Consider the following 20,112-nt stretch of genomic DNA (forward strand, 5'->3'; position numbering starts at 1 on the left):
ATTTTAAAGAAATTATTAGAAAAACATTTTCCTTTTTTTAACTGTAAAATATATGGAAAAATTTCATTTATAAATGAGGTAAATATTTGTACCTTGCAGCAATATTTAGCGCAGAAAATAACTTTGCACTCTCATTTTCTTTTACATGCCTACTTGATGGTAAAAATTTAATAATGGGGAATAAATGCAAATTTAATTTCTTAGAAAACACGAGAATTTGCCTTTTTATAATAATTTCTTTTAAATTAATTATGAAATCTCATTATCATTTCGAATAATCTTCTGCGGGATAAATTTTCAATTGCTTGAACTGTTGCGCGTTTCTTTTTAGAGAACAATATGCATTTTATTAAAGGGAAAAAATGCCTAAAATATAAGGAGTTGTGATTTTATCTAAAATTAGCATTCGCAACTAATCCTGCTTGTCTTGTTTTGCAGTGTAATTGTCTAGATGCAGAAAAGATTTCTAATAATGATTTGGAATAATTCATAAGCCCTTTTCTTAATGCAACTTTTTCTAATATATGAAGCATATGAAATTAGGCTCAGTAATAAATCATAATATTGTGATACAATAGACAAAGATCAGATTGTAGCTATTCATAAAGATAAGGAAAATGTGATTACTGGCAGTGGAAGATGCATCTTTTTTCCTCATATGTATGCATCCCTGATTGCAGAAATGTCACCAAAAAATGCAATCTTTATAAGAAAGTATCATCACAGAGCAATTGATCAGTATGTCTATGGTTATTCTGTATGACTACATTCAAGGAAGTAATTTGTCCTCGAAGTTTGCATTGTAAAAACAAGGTAAGTTATAGAAAAATACTTATTTCTAATTCAAATATTTATTATTTAACACTAAACTAGTATATGTGATTTATTTATGTTTCACAAGTTGTTACTTAACTCATATATGCTGTGAGTCTACAAAATTTAAAACTTGAATTTTTTCAGCCGACGCCAATAAAGCTGCAACATGATAATTTATAACAATGATTACTAATGCAATCCAATTTACTTCCATCAAAAGAACCTTAGTTTACAGAAAGAAATTTAGAAGTAATTAGTCGTTTGATTTTATGCAGCTGACACCTACCGTTAAGGATTTAGAGAGTGAAAGGAGAGAAGCAGAAAAGTTGTTTTTGCCAACTGTTCGCAAGTAATTTATTGTAAACAAAAGCGTTACTGTGAACGTGCAGACTACTTTCTGTTCCCTGAAATAAAATTTTAGCTTAAAGGATACCATTTTAAGAGTATTTCAGAAATTCGGAAAACTTAATATCGAGATAAAAAATGCTCCAATAGCTGATTTCTATGATGCAATCTGGAAGTTGTATGAAAGTGCGAAGATGCATTCCGCATTACACGTTAGCGCTAGATTCTGACTAAAATTTCTCTTCTGATTTAAAAACATTCGGATAACTTTCCCATTTTTCTGTTCTACATAGTTTTCTCTCTGAGGGTTAGTTTATTGATAAATTACATTTCCTCGCTTGTTTTTGTTTTTATTCGGTGCATTCATTTTGTATTAGCATTTCATCCATTTTATTTTCCCTTGTATTTATTATTTGAAACGTTTTATGCAGATTCTTTGTTAAGCTACCCGTACATGCAAGGTATTCTCACACTTAAGACACTTCGGAAACATTTGATTTTACCTTACTTCTGTTATTTACGTTCCACCTCATTGTAGCCTTATCTTCTTCTAAAGTGTTCGATTTTTCAAAATATGAGTCTTTTGTTTGCTGTACCTTTTTCTTTGTTCTTCCGATGCCTCTGTTAGGAAATGCGGTCAAGACTCATGCATGTGAGGTGCACCTAAGGCTTTACAAGGTAGCTGAGCCGAATGTGACGTGTCTGGCTCAGTTAAAGTCAGATATCGGCTCATATCTGTCAGAAATTGTAATATTAATATTATTATGCATTCTTACTGGACCGTAATTTTCTTTTAAACGAACGATATTGGGATAATTACCGGTAGTCTATCCATGAGTAGTTTTCAGTTGTTCTGGTCTTACTGTAAACTGCGTTCTTCGGAAATTAAATTACTCTCATAATTTCCCCCAACCGATTTTCGGACGATAAAAGCAGTTAAAAAGGCAAGGAAAATAAGTCAGGAAATACAGTATGTATTATTAGAAGGAATGTGTATAGAAGGTTAAATAGTAATAGGTCTTTTTTTCCATACCTCGATGTTCTGCGAATTCAACCTAAAATTCTTTAGACGCAATGTGCAAAACATACTCATTCACAGCTGCATTCTGTAGACGCAATGTGCAAAACATACTCATTCACAGCTCTTTTTGGTAAGTGACATTCCCTCGTCTGCTGATAAAATTTATGTTGATACCATGAAAGAGAATTTTTAATTGATTCATTATATAAATTGGGTTTTTGTAAAATACTATCAATGAGTAAAACGTCGAAAAAATTTGCAAAATGTAAATAATATAAATTTATCCACGGGTGGTGCTTGTTTTTCTTATTTTATTTATCTTTTAAAGATAAGTTTACCTAATCAGGAGATATGTTTCGCAATACAATTTGCGAAGCAACTTTTGCATATGATTTATTTTCCACCCAGAAACCAATTTTAAATAATGGTTTATATTCAATATTTTGAAGAAATTATAATCTGAAAGATAACAAACTGATTACCTTGCAATGCAAGCTTTGGTATTTGTAACTCTCAGGTAATTTCCTTTTGAAATTTTTGGTTTATCAACATTAAAATGCCACCTACAAATGCGTAAGGTGCATTTTTCTTTGTTCTTAAAATGTAATGTTTAAATTTATACCAATGATTTAATTTATTTTTGCCCTCTGCCAAACGGGAGAGTGGTTAGTGACTCTGACCCCCGTTTTAAATGACACGGGTTCAGTTTCCGGAGAAGGCATGGATGTTTGTAAATGTATAGTGCCTGTGCGCCATGGGGGCACCCTAAATATGCGGCGAGCCGAAAGTCCTCTCAAGAGATTGGTCGTAGGGTCGTAGAGTAGATACTCGGACACGTCTCCCAAGGGTGCTCTGCATAAGAATTGGGGGGGGGAGTGGGCAAAGTCGTACTATCATTTATATGGTACTACAAGCTCTTGCCGACGACAGGCCCAAATTAACCCTTGCCACGATGAATTTTGTGGACTTGCTCTAGTCTCAGAGATCTGATCTGTTGTTACTGTCTATCTGGGATAATTCTGTAATATTATCCTAGCTAAACTAAAGTTTCTTGAAAGCTGGAATACTGAAGAACTACATAGCGACTATTCACAAAGTTCTTGTAGTGAAAGTAACAACTCCGGAGAAGGGTTAAATTACCATTTATGACAACTCAAAATGAATTAACAGATGGTCCCTTTCGAGCGTGCAGTAAGCCACAATTTGGGCCTTAACTCAAAATAAAAAATATAAAACTAATCTGCTGTTAGTTAAATTTAATCAGCCGAAGCTGCACAGAATCATCTCGCAGAACTGGCCCTTATTTAAAGCCCAGCGGCGTATACTACGGGCACGTGTTAGGTACGGCCGTAGAATAGCAAGCTTAAACTAATAGTAACAACGTGGCCGAAAGGCAGAACACACTCTCCACTTGTGCTCTGAGGCCTTTGGCTGGAAATAGAAGAATAAGCGCTTTGCGCAACTTCGATTAGTATCCAAGTTAAACAAACATGAAAATGTTATTTGCTATATGGGAAATGCAAAACAAAGTTGAAACATAATAAACATAGATGAAGTAGATTATAATAGGGGGACCGGAAAGTAATGTCGTTTCTGCGCATGTCGACAACAACATGCTAAGGGCAGAAGTGGAAGCAAATCCATGTCAAACACTCTTAACCAACCTTGGTCGACCATCCAAGAACATTTAAAGCAGAATGGAAAAATAAGCAAAGCAGGTGTTTGAGTCCCTCAATAATCTGTCCGAAAAGAACAAAGCCAACCTATCCATCGCATGCAACGTATTGCTTCAACAGCACCATACAGAACCGTTTTTTGATCGTTTGATTAGTTCAGACAAAAAAATAAGTCCTATATGATAATCCAAAACTCAAAAGGCAGTTTTAATAAGGGTTACAAAGGGTTTACATCCCGAAAAGGCGCTTCTGGGTGTTTGATGGAGTATTCGCGGAATTTTTCATTTTGAATTGCTGAAACCTGAAAAAACTGTTAATGTAGACCTTTATTGTGAACAATTGGATCTAGTGAACCAATCTTTAATAAAAAATATCAATTGTCAACAGAAAAGGCGTCATTCTGCAACACGACAATGCAAGACCGCATTGCGCAAGACAAACACTGGAAAAAATTAATGAATTGGGGTAGGAGGTACTGCCATACTCACCCACCATATTCGGCCGATATCGCAGCATTGGATTTCCATTTATTCGGATCCCTACAACATTTTCTTAGTGGCAAAAAATTTGAAAATTTGGATAATGCCCACAATATCCTCTCGAGATATTTTACTCAAAAACCAATTGATTTTTATCGGTCCGGGATTGAAAATCTGCACATTCGATGGCAAAAGGTTGTTGATAACGAGGGTGATTATATTATTGATTAAAAATAAAAGCTTGTTAAAAATGTATTCGTTTGAATTTAATGTAAGAAAGCAACATTACTTTCCGGTTCCCATATTATATCAAGAAATTGTATTCTTGCGATGAGGACTTGAAAATTATTTGCAAAGTATATAAATGCTATCACTAGAATAATAAAATGCGCTGAGAGTTGTATCTTAAACTTCGGCACGGGTTGAAGTAAGGTGCAAGCAAAGTCCTATTCCCGCTTTGTCGGGAGCAAAGTCCAAGTCCATTTCTTTGCAAGTTATATGAAAGTTGAATACGTAATAAATGAAAATGTAAACTGATGTAAAGAATTCAAAACAAAGTCCTAATGTTTTGCCAGTTGAATCACAGTCTTTAGTCTGATATCTATTGCTTTGATAAGATTTAGTAACTACGAGCAGGATGAAAAACGAGGTTATTGCACTTTGGCCTGCGTTGGCAAAGTTTAATATGCAGGGCTATGATAAATAGTATGAGGACGCTTGAGAGGATGCACAGTTGTAGGATCATAGTTTGCGAGTTGTGCGATTTGACGATGTTCTGAATTTCGTACACTTCTGAAGACGTTATGCGCGGTCATCAATAGGTAATCTTGGGCATGAGGAATTTTTAAATCCTGATGTATCTGTTGATTTCTGACAATCAGGCGAAACCAGGTCAGGGGATTGGGGTGGCCAACATTCCTTCGAAATTACGCAGAGGCGGAGAGAGAACTGAAGCTTCGGCCATGCTGACATGCAGTGTGTAGTACGTAACTCCATCCTGAAATGCAAGCCGCTTTCTCCTTCAACTTGGAATGAAGTTTTCATGCATCGTATTAGAATTTCACTTGTTCAATTACGGGAATTTACTATGTTCCTGGCAAATGAAACCATACCTCGACCGATTATCAAACTTTTCATTATCAAAAATAACTTTTCATATATTTAGGAACTGAAACGGAAAATGACAAAATTCCCCATTTCACTTTTTTCCGCAGTGGCATATAGACTTGTAATGTTTTATTTTATATTAGAAAAGGCGAAGAGAAAAAAAAATTGTGTGGGGCGTGGACATACTCAGCTGATCAATATTTGTTAATATTTAACCGTGTTCAATAGTGATTTTACCTGAAAAAAATCCATACAGTGAGGGTTTGATTGATTTCAGCAGTTGATTTATTTTGTTAACGTTACTACACGTCGTTGCTCAGGATTTAATTTTTATTGTAAAATAAAACAGTAAAATAATTGATCCACCTTCGCTTAATCTTTATTTGATATTATTTAATTTCGTTTAATCTTATCGCCAAGTCCCAAAATGTATATAAAACTTTAAAGTTGGATTTATTCTTTACCTTTTAATTCTCTGATTATCGTTCTCATGGAATTAATACGGTAGCGAGTTTCACTGGTTCGCTTATTCGTTTCGTTAAAGAATTGAGGAGATTTGCTACTTGTATTATAATAGTAGATCGATATTATGTTTAGAATGTAAGGTTTATAGCAATATATATGGAATGTTTATTTTATAACTATTTATACGCTACGCTACATTGCATACGAATTTTATGTATGGGTAAATTAATTAGATTAATTAGCGAACAAATTAATAAGGTCATTTGAATAATATATTAATTATTAAACCTGCTAATAGAAGAATTTACCATTAACACTGACAAATTTAAAACTATTATCTTATTTAAATATAATATCTTTGGAATAATTTATAAGACGAACTTGATAATTTTCTTTGTACCATTCCTGAAATACAATTTTTACTTAGAAGTGTGTACATTACTAATATATCATAAATATTACTTGGCTTTGTTAGCGACATTGCGACTTTTCTATACTAACCGTAGTTTTTTTCGAACATCTGTAAATTAATTATTGCTTAATCTAATTAAATATCATAATAAATAACTGATTCATCGCGTTAACAAGTGTTTAATTTTTTACTATTCTTTAATATCTTTAGAAGTAATAAATGAAATGATTTTGAATACAGAGAAGGGTACCCCTTGCATTATCGCGAAATTGTTGTTTCATTTATGGTAGCTTGAGTAGTTGAACGTTATGGAAAACCTATTATGACCTAATCGGTTGCATGGTTGTGGTAAATTCGTAAGGGCTTGTGTGTGTGTTGGTTAGGAAGTATATTGTTTATTTTGTGGTTTAGACGGTAAAATGGCTGAAAGTGGTAAGATTAATTTCAAGTTTCTGTACGATTTGGAAAGGAAAAGGAAAAGAGCATTACTTGACTGGTGTGTAAATGAAGGTTTACTTAGTAGCCATTATTAAGTGTCCTGTTTGTAGGAAGGAATTGCGTATGCTCGAACGTCGGACGATAACGGGGCTACGGAGGATATTTTTGACTCTTATTTTTTGAATTTATGTGCTGACGCCAGTATACAGATTATAGTTCAGATAATTTTAAGATTTTATTTTGGATGTTGTTAAAGAATTTTGTTTGACTGAAGACATGTTAATTCGTAAATAAGGTAAGTGGATATTTCCTTTGTGTAGTACTAAGATGAATTTCCTTTTTTATGTTATTTCATTGTTTGATTTAAAATGTAGTTTATTGACATTATATATTTTTGTTGGCTGCTCCTTTGACTTTTTAAGTGAAAACAGATCGATGTGTACATAGACAAAGTCAAGGGAGAGCGCAATGCCATTTTTGTGCAATTCTGGGTTATTTTTTTAAGTGAAAATAGGTCGACGTGTACATGGATACCGAGTTTGTGCAATTCTTTGACTTGTTGTTTTGTCTTTGTGTAGTGGCGATTTTTGGTGCAAAAATCGCTGCTACACAGAGCTAAAATAATAACTCAAAAGAATTGCAGAAACTCGGTATTCATGTACCGCTAAAAATCGCCATTTTTCGCCAAGGGGCACCCGTAAATATAATTTTACCGTTTTTTTTTTAAATTCTTTCATTCTATTTTAATTTTTGCTTATTGAATAACTAACAGAACAGATGTATCTTTAAAATTTAGAAAAAATTTACTGCACTTGGAATGAGCTGATGACGAAACCATGTTTTCTCGCTGTAAATATCGAGTTGGTACATGTGTTTATCTTTCTAGAGAAAATAATTTGAGCCTGCTACTCTATAATGGAAAACATCTGAACGTGATATGAAATTGCTTCTTTTTTATTATTGTAAATTTCATGCGTTTATTTTTTAAATATTTTTATTATATAAATACATTAATAAATGAAATATTTGTATTATATTTTATATATTTTTTAAAATATTTTATTAGAAATTTTTTTGTCATAAAGAAGAAGCATATTATGTAAGGAATAATAGTTTTCATGAGATACAGTTTTTTCTGAACATTCATTTGTTTTAATTGTTGTTTAGCTGCCAGTGCTCTTCAGACCGAAACTATGACAACTAAAAAAATAGCAGTTATTGGAGCAGGCCCTACAGGCCTCTGTGCAGTAAAATGTCTTTTGGAAGAAGGCATGAAACCGGTCTGTTTTGAAAAAACAAATCACATTGGAGGACTCTGGAGCTATCACGATGAGGATATCGAAGGACTGGCATCAGTAATGAAAACCACTGTCATCAACAGCAGTAAAGAAATGACTGCTATGAGCGATTTTCCTCCTCCAGAGGATGCACCGAATTATATGCACAATAAGCAAATTCATAAATTACTTAAAATATATGCAGAGACATTTGATGTTGAAAAATATGTTCACTTTCATAAGGAAGTAGTTGAGGTGAGTTAATGTAATATTTTGAAAAACGTAAATTTATGCCAAGTATTTGTTTATTTGCAATGCTTATTTTATGCGAATGTATGTTTTCCTACCAGTTAATCATTATTCCATTTAGGGAATCTCTATTCTTATATTTAGTTGTCATTTCTAATTTCAGACGAAATTAACTTTTATCTAATTGGATTGGTGCAGGTTTCACTAACTCGTGCGTTACAGTTTGAACTGTTCCTCTTAAATTTTTGATTCAGAAAGCAAAATAATCCACTTAACTATTAACTACCTTACAAGGAAATATGCAATAAATGAACGCAAAATGAGAATATTTATCTTTCAGATCATGAAAGGGATCACATAAAGTATTTTAAGCTGTTATAAATTTTTAGCTGAGTATCTGGGATCAGTTTAGCATGCGTCTGTATGTATTTTATATGCATACTTAAAGCAAAGATTGGATATATAAAATGAGTATTATTAAGGTCAGTATACTGTTGAGTATTTCATACCATTGCCCAAACCTAATATGCACTCTCCAGTTTCTATTTTTCTATATCAAATTTCCTATGTTGCAGCATCTATTACCATGTTTAAGTGTATTTAATTTACCCTTATTTAACTAAAATGCCTGACAAAAGCCGAGCAGTAAAGTCGTTGAATACTGGGTTAGATTTTAGGTGAACGGGTTAGCTGATTGGGCGTATTCGTGATTTTGCCCATGTGTAACGTGGATACGAGCCAGTTTCTCTAAGAAAGTCTTTCGCGGAGGAGTCCCTCCTTTTAGACAGATGGCCCTAGTATGCTTAAATAGTAGCTAGTCAAATAAACCAAACGAAACCTAACATTCAATAAAATTACTGCTACTTTTCTACTAAGGGGCGTCAGTCACCCAGTGTGCACCAGATCATCCAAATATGGTAACTTATTTATATCACATCAGGAATAGCTGTGCACTGATGACGCTGCGAATAAGCGGAAAGAATGAACACCTTCAAGTTAACCAATAGTACAACGTTCTTTACCCTGAAAAGGGATACCATTGTAAAATAGTGAAATATTAGAGCAGGGTATTTCTGTATTATCTAATCGACCGTAAAGTTTTAAGCCATCGAACGATGGAAGTTGGAAATTTCGCCAAAGAAAGTTGCGCCAGTTACTTCTGTGGAACTCCTGCGGAACCCACGTGCCTTTATTTAATAAACATTCAGGATTCTACTTGCTTCATTTTTGCGCTTCGTTAAAAGGTTTTCGTCGATTTCTACCGTTTTGATCGTCCGTTCGATTTTATTGGATTTAACGCTGTTTAAAACTCTGCGAGTACAAAATTTCCGCAAGTAGTTGTTTCAGTCTATTGTAGTTTGTCGCTCACGCTTATCTGGCAATAACGTGTCCATTGATGTATAATTTTCCGTACACACGTGTAATTTTTGATGTTAGAATCCCATATCTTTGAGAATAATCTCCTGCTTTTATCCAATTTCTAATTTTTTTTTTATAAAAATTCAAGGAAAAAAATACAGCAATATCAGTTAATTTATAGCCTTGTTCATAAAAACAAAATGTGGCTTATCGAGAATCAGTCGGGGTTACATCGGACAAAAGCGCAGATGTTACGAGTGTGTTGTCACGTCATGCTTATTCGTAACTGGCGTTAAATCACAGAACTAACATAATTTTAAATAAATATAGCGGGAATACATAATAATAAAAATATGAGATGTAATTTGTTTTAACAACGTATTCATAAGATATTTTTCTACAATACATATATACATACTTCTGTATATTATAGCTCAAGTAGTGACAAAGCTAGATTAAAACTGAAAAGAAATCTTTTTTATTTTTTATTTTTTTTTTTTTAAATTTGTCTTTGTTCTACATTAAGTAAATTCAGTTTATATTCATCGGAGGATAAAAATCATTTATTTAAATAATAAATATACTCTAAAGCATGTACACTTAACAACAACGCACTTATAAATTTTAGTAATATACCAAAAATATTATCATTATGTCAATTGAGCATAATATGATGTACTTTATGAAATAGTGTGACATTTTCAAAAAGGTTATGCGCACTTAACTGTTAGGAAGTAAATCCCTTCCATTACTACTTATTTTCAGAAGACGTTTGATCTAACTAGAAGCCGACAATGATGTCCTATGGAGTGAAACAATGATTTTAAACCATCTAGTGTTTATAATGTGGGATTGATCGTAAGATTGCTTCTGCTAGTTGCATTTGATTCTGTTATTGCTTCTGATTAACATTCAACGGCTCTACGTTTTCCTATTATCCTTAAATCAGGGCTATTGTCTTTCCAGCAAAGCAATATTATTTTGAGATCACTTTTTACATTAAAGTGAAATATGGCAAAGCGCAGAGTCTTACTGAAATGTGAAAGTCTCATTATTGAAGAAGAGGTTATGTGCTGAAAAGATCTTATTTTAGCAATTAATATACTAAACGTATTTTCTGCTATACCGAGGGCTATTCATCACACAAATTTTGCTCAGACCACCAAACATTGAGTGGATAAGTGAACATTGGTTGAATGACCCAGGTTCGAATTCCAGGTAACGGGCTTCTCGTATGGACGTTTTCGGGGTTTGGTCAATATTTAACGTGATTGTGAGCAAGTTTCCTTTAAAAAGTCTTCACGAAAGATCTCTGTCGTTAAGTAAATAGCTCTTGCATATTTTGACATAATTTAAATAATCCAGTACAGTCCAGAATGAATGTTGTGTATTCAGACAGCAAACCTTCTCAATTCCTCATTCTGATGCATGAGCCTAGCCAGTGGGTTTGCAGGAATGTGCACTTGCATCCCCTAAAAATGCAATTTTTTTTCAAATATTAACCATCAAGAATTAGCGAAACGTTTTTTTGTCTTATTACTCTAATAAACTCTTTTTCCATACAAATATCAGAAATTCCCAGACCGACAGTTTGAATCTTTTTCAGACATTACTGTCATCACAGGCAAATAACTAACAGCCAACGGTCGAGATGGACTTTTGTCTCCGTTCTTCGCAAAAGAGACAGATCACTATCAGGTAATTGGTTGTAATTGTTTCCTGCATGTTCACTTAGCTCACAAATGTGCATCATTTCCTCGTTACCCTCAGGTGTCAAGGTCTTCTTCCTGAAAACTAATGAGGATTATACTTAAGTCTCATCTCTTCCTTAAGTTAGCAGGAAAGGAAAAATGATTGTTGCATTTCACTCTTAATTTAGTCATTTTTGAATTTTGACTATAGGGTTTGCAGAGCACTTTAGTCTTACACAGTTAAAAGAAATGAACATTGTATAATATTACTGTTCTCCGAATTTTTGGAAAAGCCCTTGCACGTGGAGATCATTGATTTTCTTAAGTAAATCAGAATACAAATCAATAAATCAGAATGCAATGCTATATACAAATAAGTAATCAATCTATCAATTACCGCTCTCCTCATTTGTATTTATATAAAACACTTTTTTCATTTATTCTGTTAGCTTCTGCATTATGCAACTTATGTAAAGTTTTGTCTCTTTGTTTCTTTTTTCATTCTTCAGTCAGTCAGTCTGAAATTAACTTCATAAAGCGATTCGTAGTTTAGTATAATTACTGATTTTTATGTAGTAAATGATACGATGGATATAAAAGTTCTTGGAAGTATGTTTTTAGTACTTACGTTAGTTTTATCTTATTGCTATCTGTAATTATTTTTTCCTTTTTTTCCCCCAAACCGCCGGAAAATTGCAACTTACTATTTTTAAGACACAAAACTATCCCTTGATGAAGAACTAAATTATTTAAAAGCAATAGCTGTTGACAGGGGCTTTTCACCCAACATTATTAATCAAGCAGTTAAAAAATTCTCATTTCAACAAACTAAAAGGCACACTCTTGTTTCAGGAGATTATAAAATTTCTGTTGTCATTCCCTTCTTTCCATCAATTAGCTATAAAGTTGCACATATTTAGCAGAAATTTAACTTTCGGGTCGTTTATTCTTCCATCAATAAAATTCCGAGTTCCATACTCAAGGACCCCATTCCGGATATGAATTCCTTGGGTATTCATAGGATTCCTTGCCAGTGTGGTTTAATTTACATTGGTCAAACTAAGAGAGCCTTAAAATTTTGCGTCAAGGAACATGAGGCATATGTTAGTAAAAAGGAAACACAGAAGTCTTCTGTTGCCCAACATTGTTGGTCCGAAAATCACACTTTCAGTTTTTCTGCTGCCAAAATTATTCATAAAACATTTTCCATTGGAGAACTGGATTATCTAGAGGCATTTCACATTCAAAAAAATCTTTCTGGTCCAGTTAACGATCCTAATTCCAATCCAGCTTTGCCTTCCGCCTTTAACGAATTATGTTTTAGTTCTGGTTTCATCAACAGATGGCGCCACTAGTTTATTTTCGGTCCAGGCCTTTCTTATCTTATATGATCATTATATCCTATCTCGTTCATTTGCGCTTTTGCAGCTGACGATGGTGGTTCGGTAAAACCATCGAAACTAGTCCTGTGAAAATTTGAACATATAACACTGATTTTTGTTCTTTGACTTCTGAATTAGTAACTTACTATTTGTAACAAGTGCCGGCGTAAAGCATAAGATAAATTAAGCGTTACCTAGAATTATTTAAAGCAAATGTCAGTTTATTGCCCTTATTACTAAACGCTCCAAAAATACACACATATGCTTTCTGGACAAGCTTCATTTTATACTAAGCTTGAGCGAATAGTAGTAGAGTTTGGTAATTTTGGCATAAGTTTAGATGATTCACGTAATCCAAACGCACACCACACATATATATACAGGGTGATTCTAAATTGTTTTTACAAACTAAGAGGGGTGATAGTACTCATCCAGATGAGCAATAATTACCATAGAACATAGGATCGCATTTCACTCTGAGAGGCAGAAAAGAGGAATATTAGAATTCCAACTTGAACTTAGAAAAGTGTTGGGAGAGCGAATGAACGAGACCAAAAGTTGCACACTCAGTTTAGTGAAAAAACTCAGAGTGCACAAAATGGATAAAACCGAAAACTTGGCGTTGGAGGGTTAATTAGAACTCAGATTCTGATGGCAAACACTCAGATGCACATCTTTGGTTGCCAAGGTCTCAACCTCGCAAACGATTGCAACAAGTTAATTATCTAATCGAGGGCTGAACTATTTGTTAGTTCCGTTATATGCCGAGATTAGCATGAAAAGTTCATGCTGTGTTCCGGCTGTCAGAACTTCGTGTCCCATAGAAGGGCGCTTCAAGTAGAAGGAGCACAGCACAGTAAGTCCAGGAGACAGGATAGAAGATGACGAAGGGGGGGGAACTGTTACCTATACTTAATATCAAGGTAGCAGTTTTCCCCCTAATAATTTAGATAATTCACTTGTTGCAAACGTTTGCGAGGTTGAGACCTTGCCAACCGAAGATGTGCATTTGAGTGTTTGCCATCAAAGTCTGAGCTCGAATTAACACTCGAAAGCCAAATTTTCGGTTTTATACGTTTTGTGTATTCTCTGTGAGTTTTTCACTAAACTGATAGTGCAACTTTTGGTCTCGTTCATTCGCTCAACACTGTTGTAAGTTCAGGTTGAAATTCTAATATTCCTCTTTTCTGCCTCTCAGGGTGGAATGCGGCCCTATGTTCTATGGTAATTATGGCTCATCTTGATGAGTATTATCAACTCTCTAAATGTGTAAAAATAATTTAGAATCAACCCGTATATACTTATATGTAAATGATAGTATCTTACTCAGAATCGTAGCATCTAAGCTTAGTTTTGAGTTGTCTGAAATCTCTCTTATTTATGTCAGACAGCCTAGATTTAGCTTGAAATTTTCATGTAAAAGATAATTTACTGTGGTAAACTGTATTATATTTTGCATAAAATTCTTTCTAGTGATATGGCCCACCAGCGGCCAAGCTGGTGGGCCATATCGTGGAGGACTTTCTAAGGGAAACTGTCTCGTATGCACGTTACACATGGGGAAAACCACGAAAACACCCATGCAGCCAGCCCTTTCGCGGGATTCGAACCTCGGACCGAACTACCAATGTTCAGCGACTTTACCGCTCGGCCGCTGGTGGGCGAAACATAAGTGGATATGGGGGAGAATAAATTTTAATTCTTCTATGATAATTCCGTTTTCTTTTTGATGTAAGAAATCTGTATATTTGAACTGACTGATTTAATATTGTGCAAATTTTCCTCTTCGATAAAAAAAAAAGTCATGTGACACTTAAAATTGCATAAATATGTTTGTTTAATATTTGAATATAAGATACAGTGATTTACAAAATCAGTGATTTAAAAACTTATTTTCGAGATACTTCCACAGAAAATTCAAATACTCATTTTCTTGACAGATTCTCCTCTTAAAATTAGACAATAGTAATTAATATCAGATTAATATTAGTTTCTTAGGAAAATCCATCTGACATCGGCTGTCCTTAAACTAGGGCATGTTTATGATGTAAATTTATAGATTGGTTTCATTCGCGTCCTTTCCAAAATTTGATTATGTAACGGTTGACGACGCTTATGGCTATGTAGCAACGAGCTAAACGCATGAAACAGGATCCGCTTAGATCACATGTGCATGTTTGGCCCCAAAGTTCAAACAATAGATTAACGTGCAGCAATTTACAGGTTCGACTCATAGCTGAAGAAGTCGGCATTTTAGACTGCGGGAGACTATTCATCCTTAACAGCAAGCAGGAAACCCTTCACCAGCGACTGAACGGTAAAGCGACTGAATACTCGTAGCGCGGCTTGGGTTCGATTCCAGGTGTACGATCTGGCTACATGGAAGTTTTCGTGGTTTTACCCACGTGTAACGTGGACACGAGCCAATTTCCCTTAGAAAGTCCTTCACTAAGGTATCCCTTCTCTTAGGCAAAGAGCATTCGCGTATTTTGCAGTAATCAAATAAACCAAACAATCCTCAATAGATGGTTTCACCAGCGCAGCACTTATTCATCGCGGATTGTAAGGGGCCAAAATTTAAAATAGTGAAGTGTAACAGACGAAATATGCAATTATATTTCACAATGAAATCTTTCAATAACTGATGATATAGGTCAGTAACATTATCCTTCGATGATGAGTATTAGAACTAAGTATTTAAATTTCCTTCTTCCAAATAGGAAAGATACAATCGCTTATCTAGATTTTAAGAGCCGGGCGTTCTTCATCGAAAGGATCTTCCCATAAAGAATTTTCATTTACATTATTGTAACTTCAATAGCTAGGATTAAACGATAAAAAATAAAAGGTATTATTGCTATTATTTGTTGTAGCTGAAACATAAGTGGTGGTGGTGTGGTGTATTTAATTATGGCAAAGCACACAAGGGCTATCTGCCTAAGGGGTGGGATGCCTTTCGTGGAGGACTTTCTAAGGGAAACTGTCTCGTATGCACGTTACACATGGGGAAAACCTCGAAAACACCCATGCAGCCAGCCCTTTCGCGGGATTCGAACCTCGGACCGAACTACCAATGTTCAGCGACTTTACCGCTCGGCCGCTGGTGGGCGAAACATAAGTGGATATGGGGGAGAATAAATTTTAATTCTTCTATGATAATTCCGTTTTCTTTTTGATGTAAGAAATCTGTATATTTGAATTGACTGATTTAATATTGTGCAAATTTTCCTCTTCGATAAAAAAAAAAAAGTCATGTGACACTTAAAATTGCATAAATATGTTTGTTTAATATTTGAATATAAGATACAGTGATTTACAAAATCAGTGATTTAAAAACTTATTTTCGAGATACTTCCACAGAAAATTCAAATACTCATTTTCTTGACAGATTCTCCTCTTAAAATTAGACAATAGTAATTAATATCAGATTAATATTAGTTTCTTAGGAAAATCCATCTGACATCGGCTGTCCTTAAACTAGGGCATGTTTATGATGTAAATTTATAGATTGGTTTCATTCGCGTCCTTTCCAAAATTTGATTATGTAACGGTTGACGACGCTTATGGCTATGTAGCAACGAGCTAAACGCATGAAACAGGATCCGCTTAGATCACATGTGCATGTTTGGCCCCAAAATTCAAACAATAGATTAACGTGCAGCAATTTACAGGTTCGACTCATAGCTGAAGAAGTCGGCATTTTAGACTGCGGGAGACTATTCATCCTTAACAGCAAGCAGGAAACCCTTCACCAGCGACTGAACGGTAAAGCGACTGAATACTCGTAGCGCGGCTTGGGTTCGATTCCAGGTGTACGATCTGGCTACATGGAAGTTTTCGTGGTTTTACCCACGTGTAACGTGGACACGAGCCAATTTCCCTTAGAAAGTCCTTCACTAAGGTATCCCTTCTCTTAGGCAAAGAGCATTCGCGTATTTTGCAGTAATCAAATAAACCAAACAATCCTCAATAGATGGTTTCACCAGCGCAGCACTTATTCATCGCGGATTGTAAGGGGCCAAAATTTAAAATAGTGAAGTGTAACAGACGAAATATGCAATTATATTTCACAATGAAATCTTTCAATAACTGATGATATAGGTCAGTAACATTATCCTTCGATGATGAGTATTAGAACTAAGTATTTAAATTTCCTTCTTCCAAATAGGAAAGATACAATCGCTTATCTAGATTTTAAGAGCCGGGCGTTCTTCATCGAAAGGATCTTCCCATAAAGAATTTTCATTTACATTATTGTAACTTCAATAGCTAGGATTAAACGATAAAAAATAAAAGGTATTATTGCTATTATTTGTTGTAGCTGAAACATAAGTGGTGGTGGTGTGGTGTATTTAATTATGGCAAAGCACACAAGGGCTATCTGCCTAAGGGGTGGGATGCCTTTCGTGGAGGACTTTCTAAGGGAAACTGTCTCGTATGCACGTTACACATGGGGAAAACCTCGAAAACACCCATGCAGCCAGCCCTTTCGCGGGATTCGAACCTCGGACCGAACTACCAATGTTCAGCGACTTTACCGCTCGGCCGCTGGTGGGCGAAACATAAGTGGATATGGGGGAGAATAAATTTTAATTCTTCTATGATAATTCCGTTTTCTTTTTGATGTAAGAAATCTGTATATTTGAATTGACTGATTTAATATTGTGCAAATTTTCCTCTTCGATAAAAAAAAAAAAAGTCATGTGACACTTAAAATTGCATAAATATGTTTGTTTAATATTTGAATATAAGATACAGTGATTTACAAAATCAGTGATTTAAAAACTTATTTTCGAGATACTTCCACAGAAAATTCAAATACTCATTTTCTTGACAGATTCTCCTCTTAAAATTAGACAATAGTAATTAATATCAGATTAATATTAGTTTCTTAGGAAAATCCATCTGACATCGGCTAAGCAGCGGCCGAGCGGTAAAGTCGCTGAACCCTGGTAGTTCGGTCCGAGGTTCGAATCCCGCAAACGGGCTCGCTGCATGGGCCTTTTCGTGGTTTTTCCCATGTGCAACGTGCATACACGAGTCAGTTCCCCTTAGAAAGCCCTACATGAAGGCATCCCTTCCCTTAGGCAGATAGCCCTCGAGGCTTTGCGGTAATTACATAAACCGAACCAAACCATCTGACACAAACATTTCGACAAGTCCTGTTGTCAATCAAAATGCATATTTACTGTAAACACAATTTGGTAAAGGTGAATTTCGCTTAACTTTAATCTTCAGTTAAACTGTTTCTCTTCAACATAGTTAATTTTCTTATTAGAATATACGGAATCCTTAAGAAAATCCTCTAAAACTAGATAACTATGAATTTTGCTGCTCTTGGGGTCAAAGGCAAGAAACTTGAAGTCTGAAATCTTTCAGGAATGTAATTTAAATTATTGGCATGTTATAAAAAGGATATTTTTTCCGAGTGTATTAAATTCCACTGAGGGCCTTGCATTCTAATGGTAACATTCTTCTAGAGTTTCGATGAGAAACTGTTTTACATTTTATAAAAAATTCAAAATATTACAATATTTAGAAAAGTAGAAACATTTGCTAACAAATAAGTAGTATTTCTCTTAACTCGTTGTTGACCATAGAAAATGTTTTCTTGCGATACCAATTTCTTTTTAAATTCAGAAATTTTTTGTTTAATAAGCTACAGTTTTAATGAAATAGTGGAAAAATTGTTGATTTTAGGGCATTTTGAAGACAGATTTTCAAAACATGTAACTTACCACTGATTGTTAGAATTTTATAAAAAATTAATTTTATTGTATAAAAACAAATACACGGATGCTTTTGTTACTTTGAGTCAATAATTTGAGAAAAATGAATCTTTATTTTAGTATTATATCTTTATAAGTATAGAAATAAAAGAATTTACAAATGACTATGTCAATATAATATACCATTTGTAAACTATGGAAGAGGCGTTTTTAAGTGTTTTTTTAAATAACGAACAGTAAAAAACTGTAACATTCATTTTCATAAAGAAATAATTCATTAAATACATAGTTAGCCATTTTAATAATCACTTACAGTACAATGACATCCTGATCTTAATTTGTATGAGTACATGAGTGATCTGAGAATCATTAATTGTCACTAATTCACTTTCGGGCCGATTCAGTAATAAATTTTCATTTTCTCTAGGTGTACCTTAGCAGCAGGAGAGAAACATGGGTTTTGCCTCGAGTGGGCCCAAAAGGTTTTCCACTGGACGTGGCTTTGACTAGCCGTTTCACGAATATGCTCATGCACATAGTTCCTTACTTTCTGTTTTGTTGGTTTTGCGAGAAAGTTTTAAATTACAGCTTTGATCATGAAATTTACAGTCTTAAACCTAAGCACAGAATTTGGAGCCAACATCCTACAATCAGCGATACACTTCCACTCAGAATTCTTACTGGAAGAGTTTTGGTAAGAAAAAACATTCGAGAATTCGTTGAAAATGGCGTCATTTTTGAGGATGAAGTCGACGTAACGGAATGCGATTCAGTAATTCTAGCAACAGGTTACAGAATTAAGTTCCCTTTCCTTAATGAAAGATTGACAACTATAAAGAATAACGAAGTGCACCTATATAAATATATCTACCCACCACATTTGAAACATCCCACTTTAGCCATTGTAGGCTTAATTCAGTCTGTTGGAGGAGGGTTCCCTGTTAGTGAGGCACAGTCCCGATGGATATCTTTAGTTTTCAAGGATAAAATGAGCTTGCCTTCAAGGGAAGAAATGGAGTTTGACATTATGCGTAAAAAGAAATTCAATGAAAAACGATACGTTAAATCTGAAAGACATACAATTCAAGTGGACTACATAGATTATTTAGATGAAATTTACACCATGATCGGAGCAAAGCCAAACTTATTTAAGATGTTTTTTACCGATCCTGTATTATTGTTTACCTTATTCTTTGGACCTTCATTACCTTATCAGTACAGGCTACAAGGACCTCACTCTTGGCCAGGCGCAAGAAAAGCTATACTGGAATGGAAAAAAAGAGTGGTTAAACCTCTTAAAAGGGACTACAATTCAAAGAGATGTTTAGCCGAGCTTAATGTTCTTAAATACGTTTTGATTGTGTTCCTAGTTTGTGCTCTTCTTTACTTGGGCATTGGACTTGTCGTAAAAACAGAAATTTAAATGCATGCTTTATAATAAGAGTATCTTTGGCTTATAAAAATATTTTAGTTTGTAACTGGTAAATTCACAATGCGTATGTTTATATTTGTTCCGATTTTGTTATTTTTCAATTGCTTGGTTTATCTCAAAAGTGCTTATATCTCTGTCTATATATATAATAAATTATTTACTAATGGATTATTTAGTATATTATCTCCTTTGATAAAGAAGTTACTTAGAATTCTATTGAAATGGAAGTAACTT

The 20,112-nt window shown here is 34.3% G+C and overlaps 1 protein-coding gene across 1 annotated transcript; it reads left to right on the forward strand.

The window, feature by feature from the left end:
• The first annotated feature begins 626 nt into the window (after positions 1 to 626).
• LOC118191185 (flavin-containing monooxygenase 5-like) lies at positions 627 to 20,046 on the forward strand. The gene is made up of 3 exons (XM_035361987.2): positions 627 to 813; positions 7,927 to 8,291; positions 18,874 to 20,046. The coding sequence occupies exons 2-3, from the start codon at positions 7,953 to 7,955 to the stop codon at positions 19,867 to 19,869; spliced, it is 1,335 nt and encodes a 444-aa protein (XP_035217878.1). The 5' UTR covers positions 627 to 813; positions 7,927 to 7,952; the 3' UTR covers positions 19,870 to 20,046.
• The last annotated feature ends 66 nt before the right edge of the window (positions 20,047 to 20,112 follow it).

The sequence above is a fragment of the Stegodyphus dumicola genome, chromosome X1 (assembly GCF_044657685.1).
Source record: "Stegodyphus dumicola isolate Sdum_Otavi_A_Nest chromosome X1, ASM4465768v1".
NCBI classification, from domain to species: Eukaryota; Metazoa; Arthropoda; class Arachnida; order Araneae; family Eresidae; genus Stegodyphus; species Stegodyphus dumicola.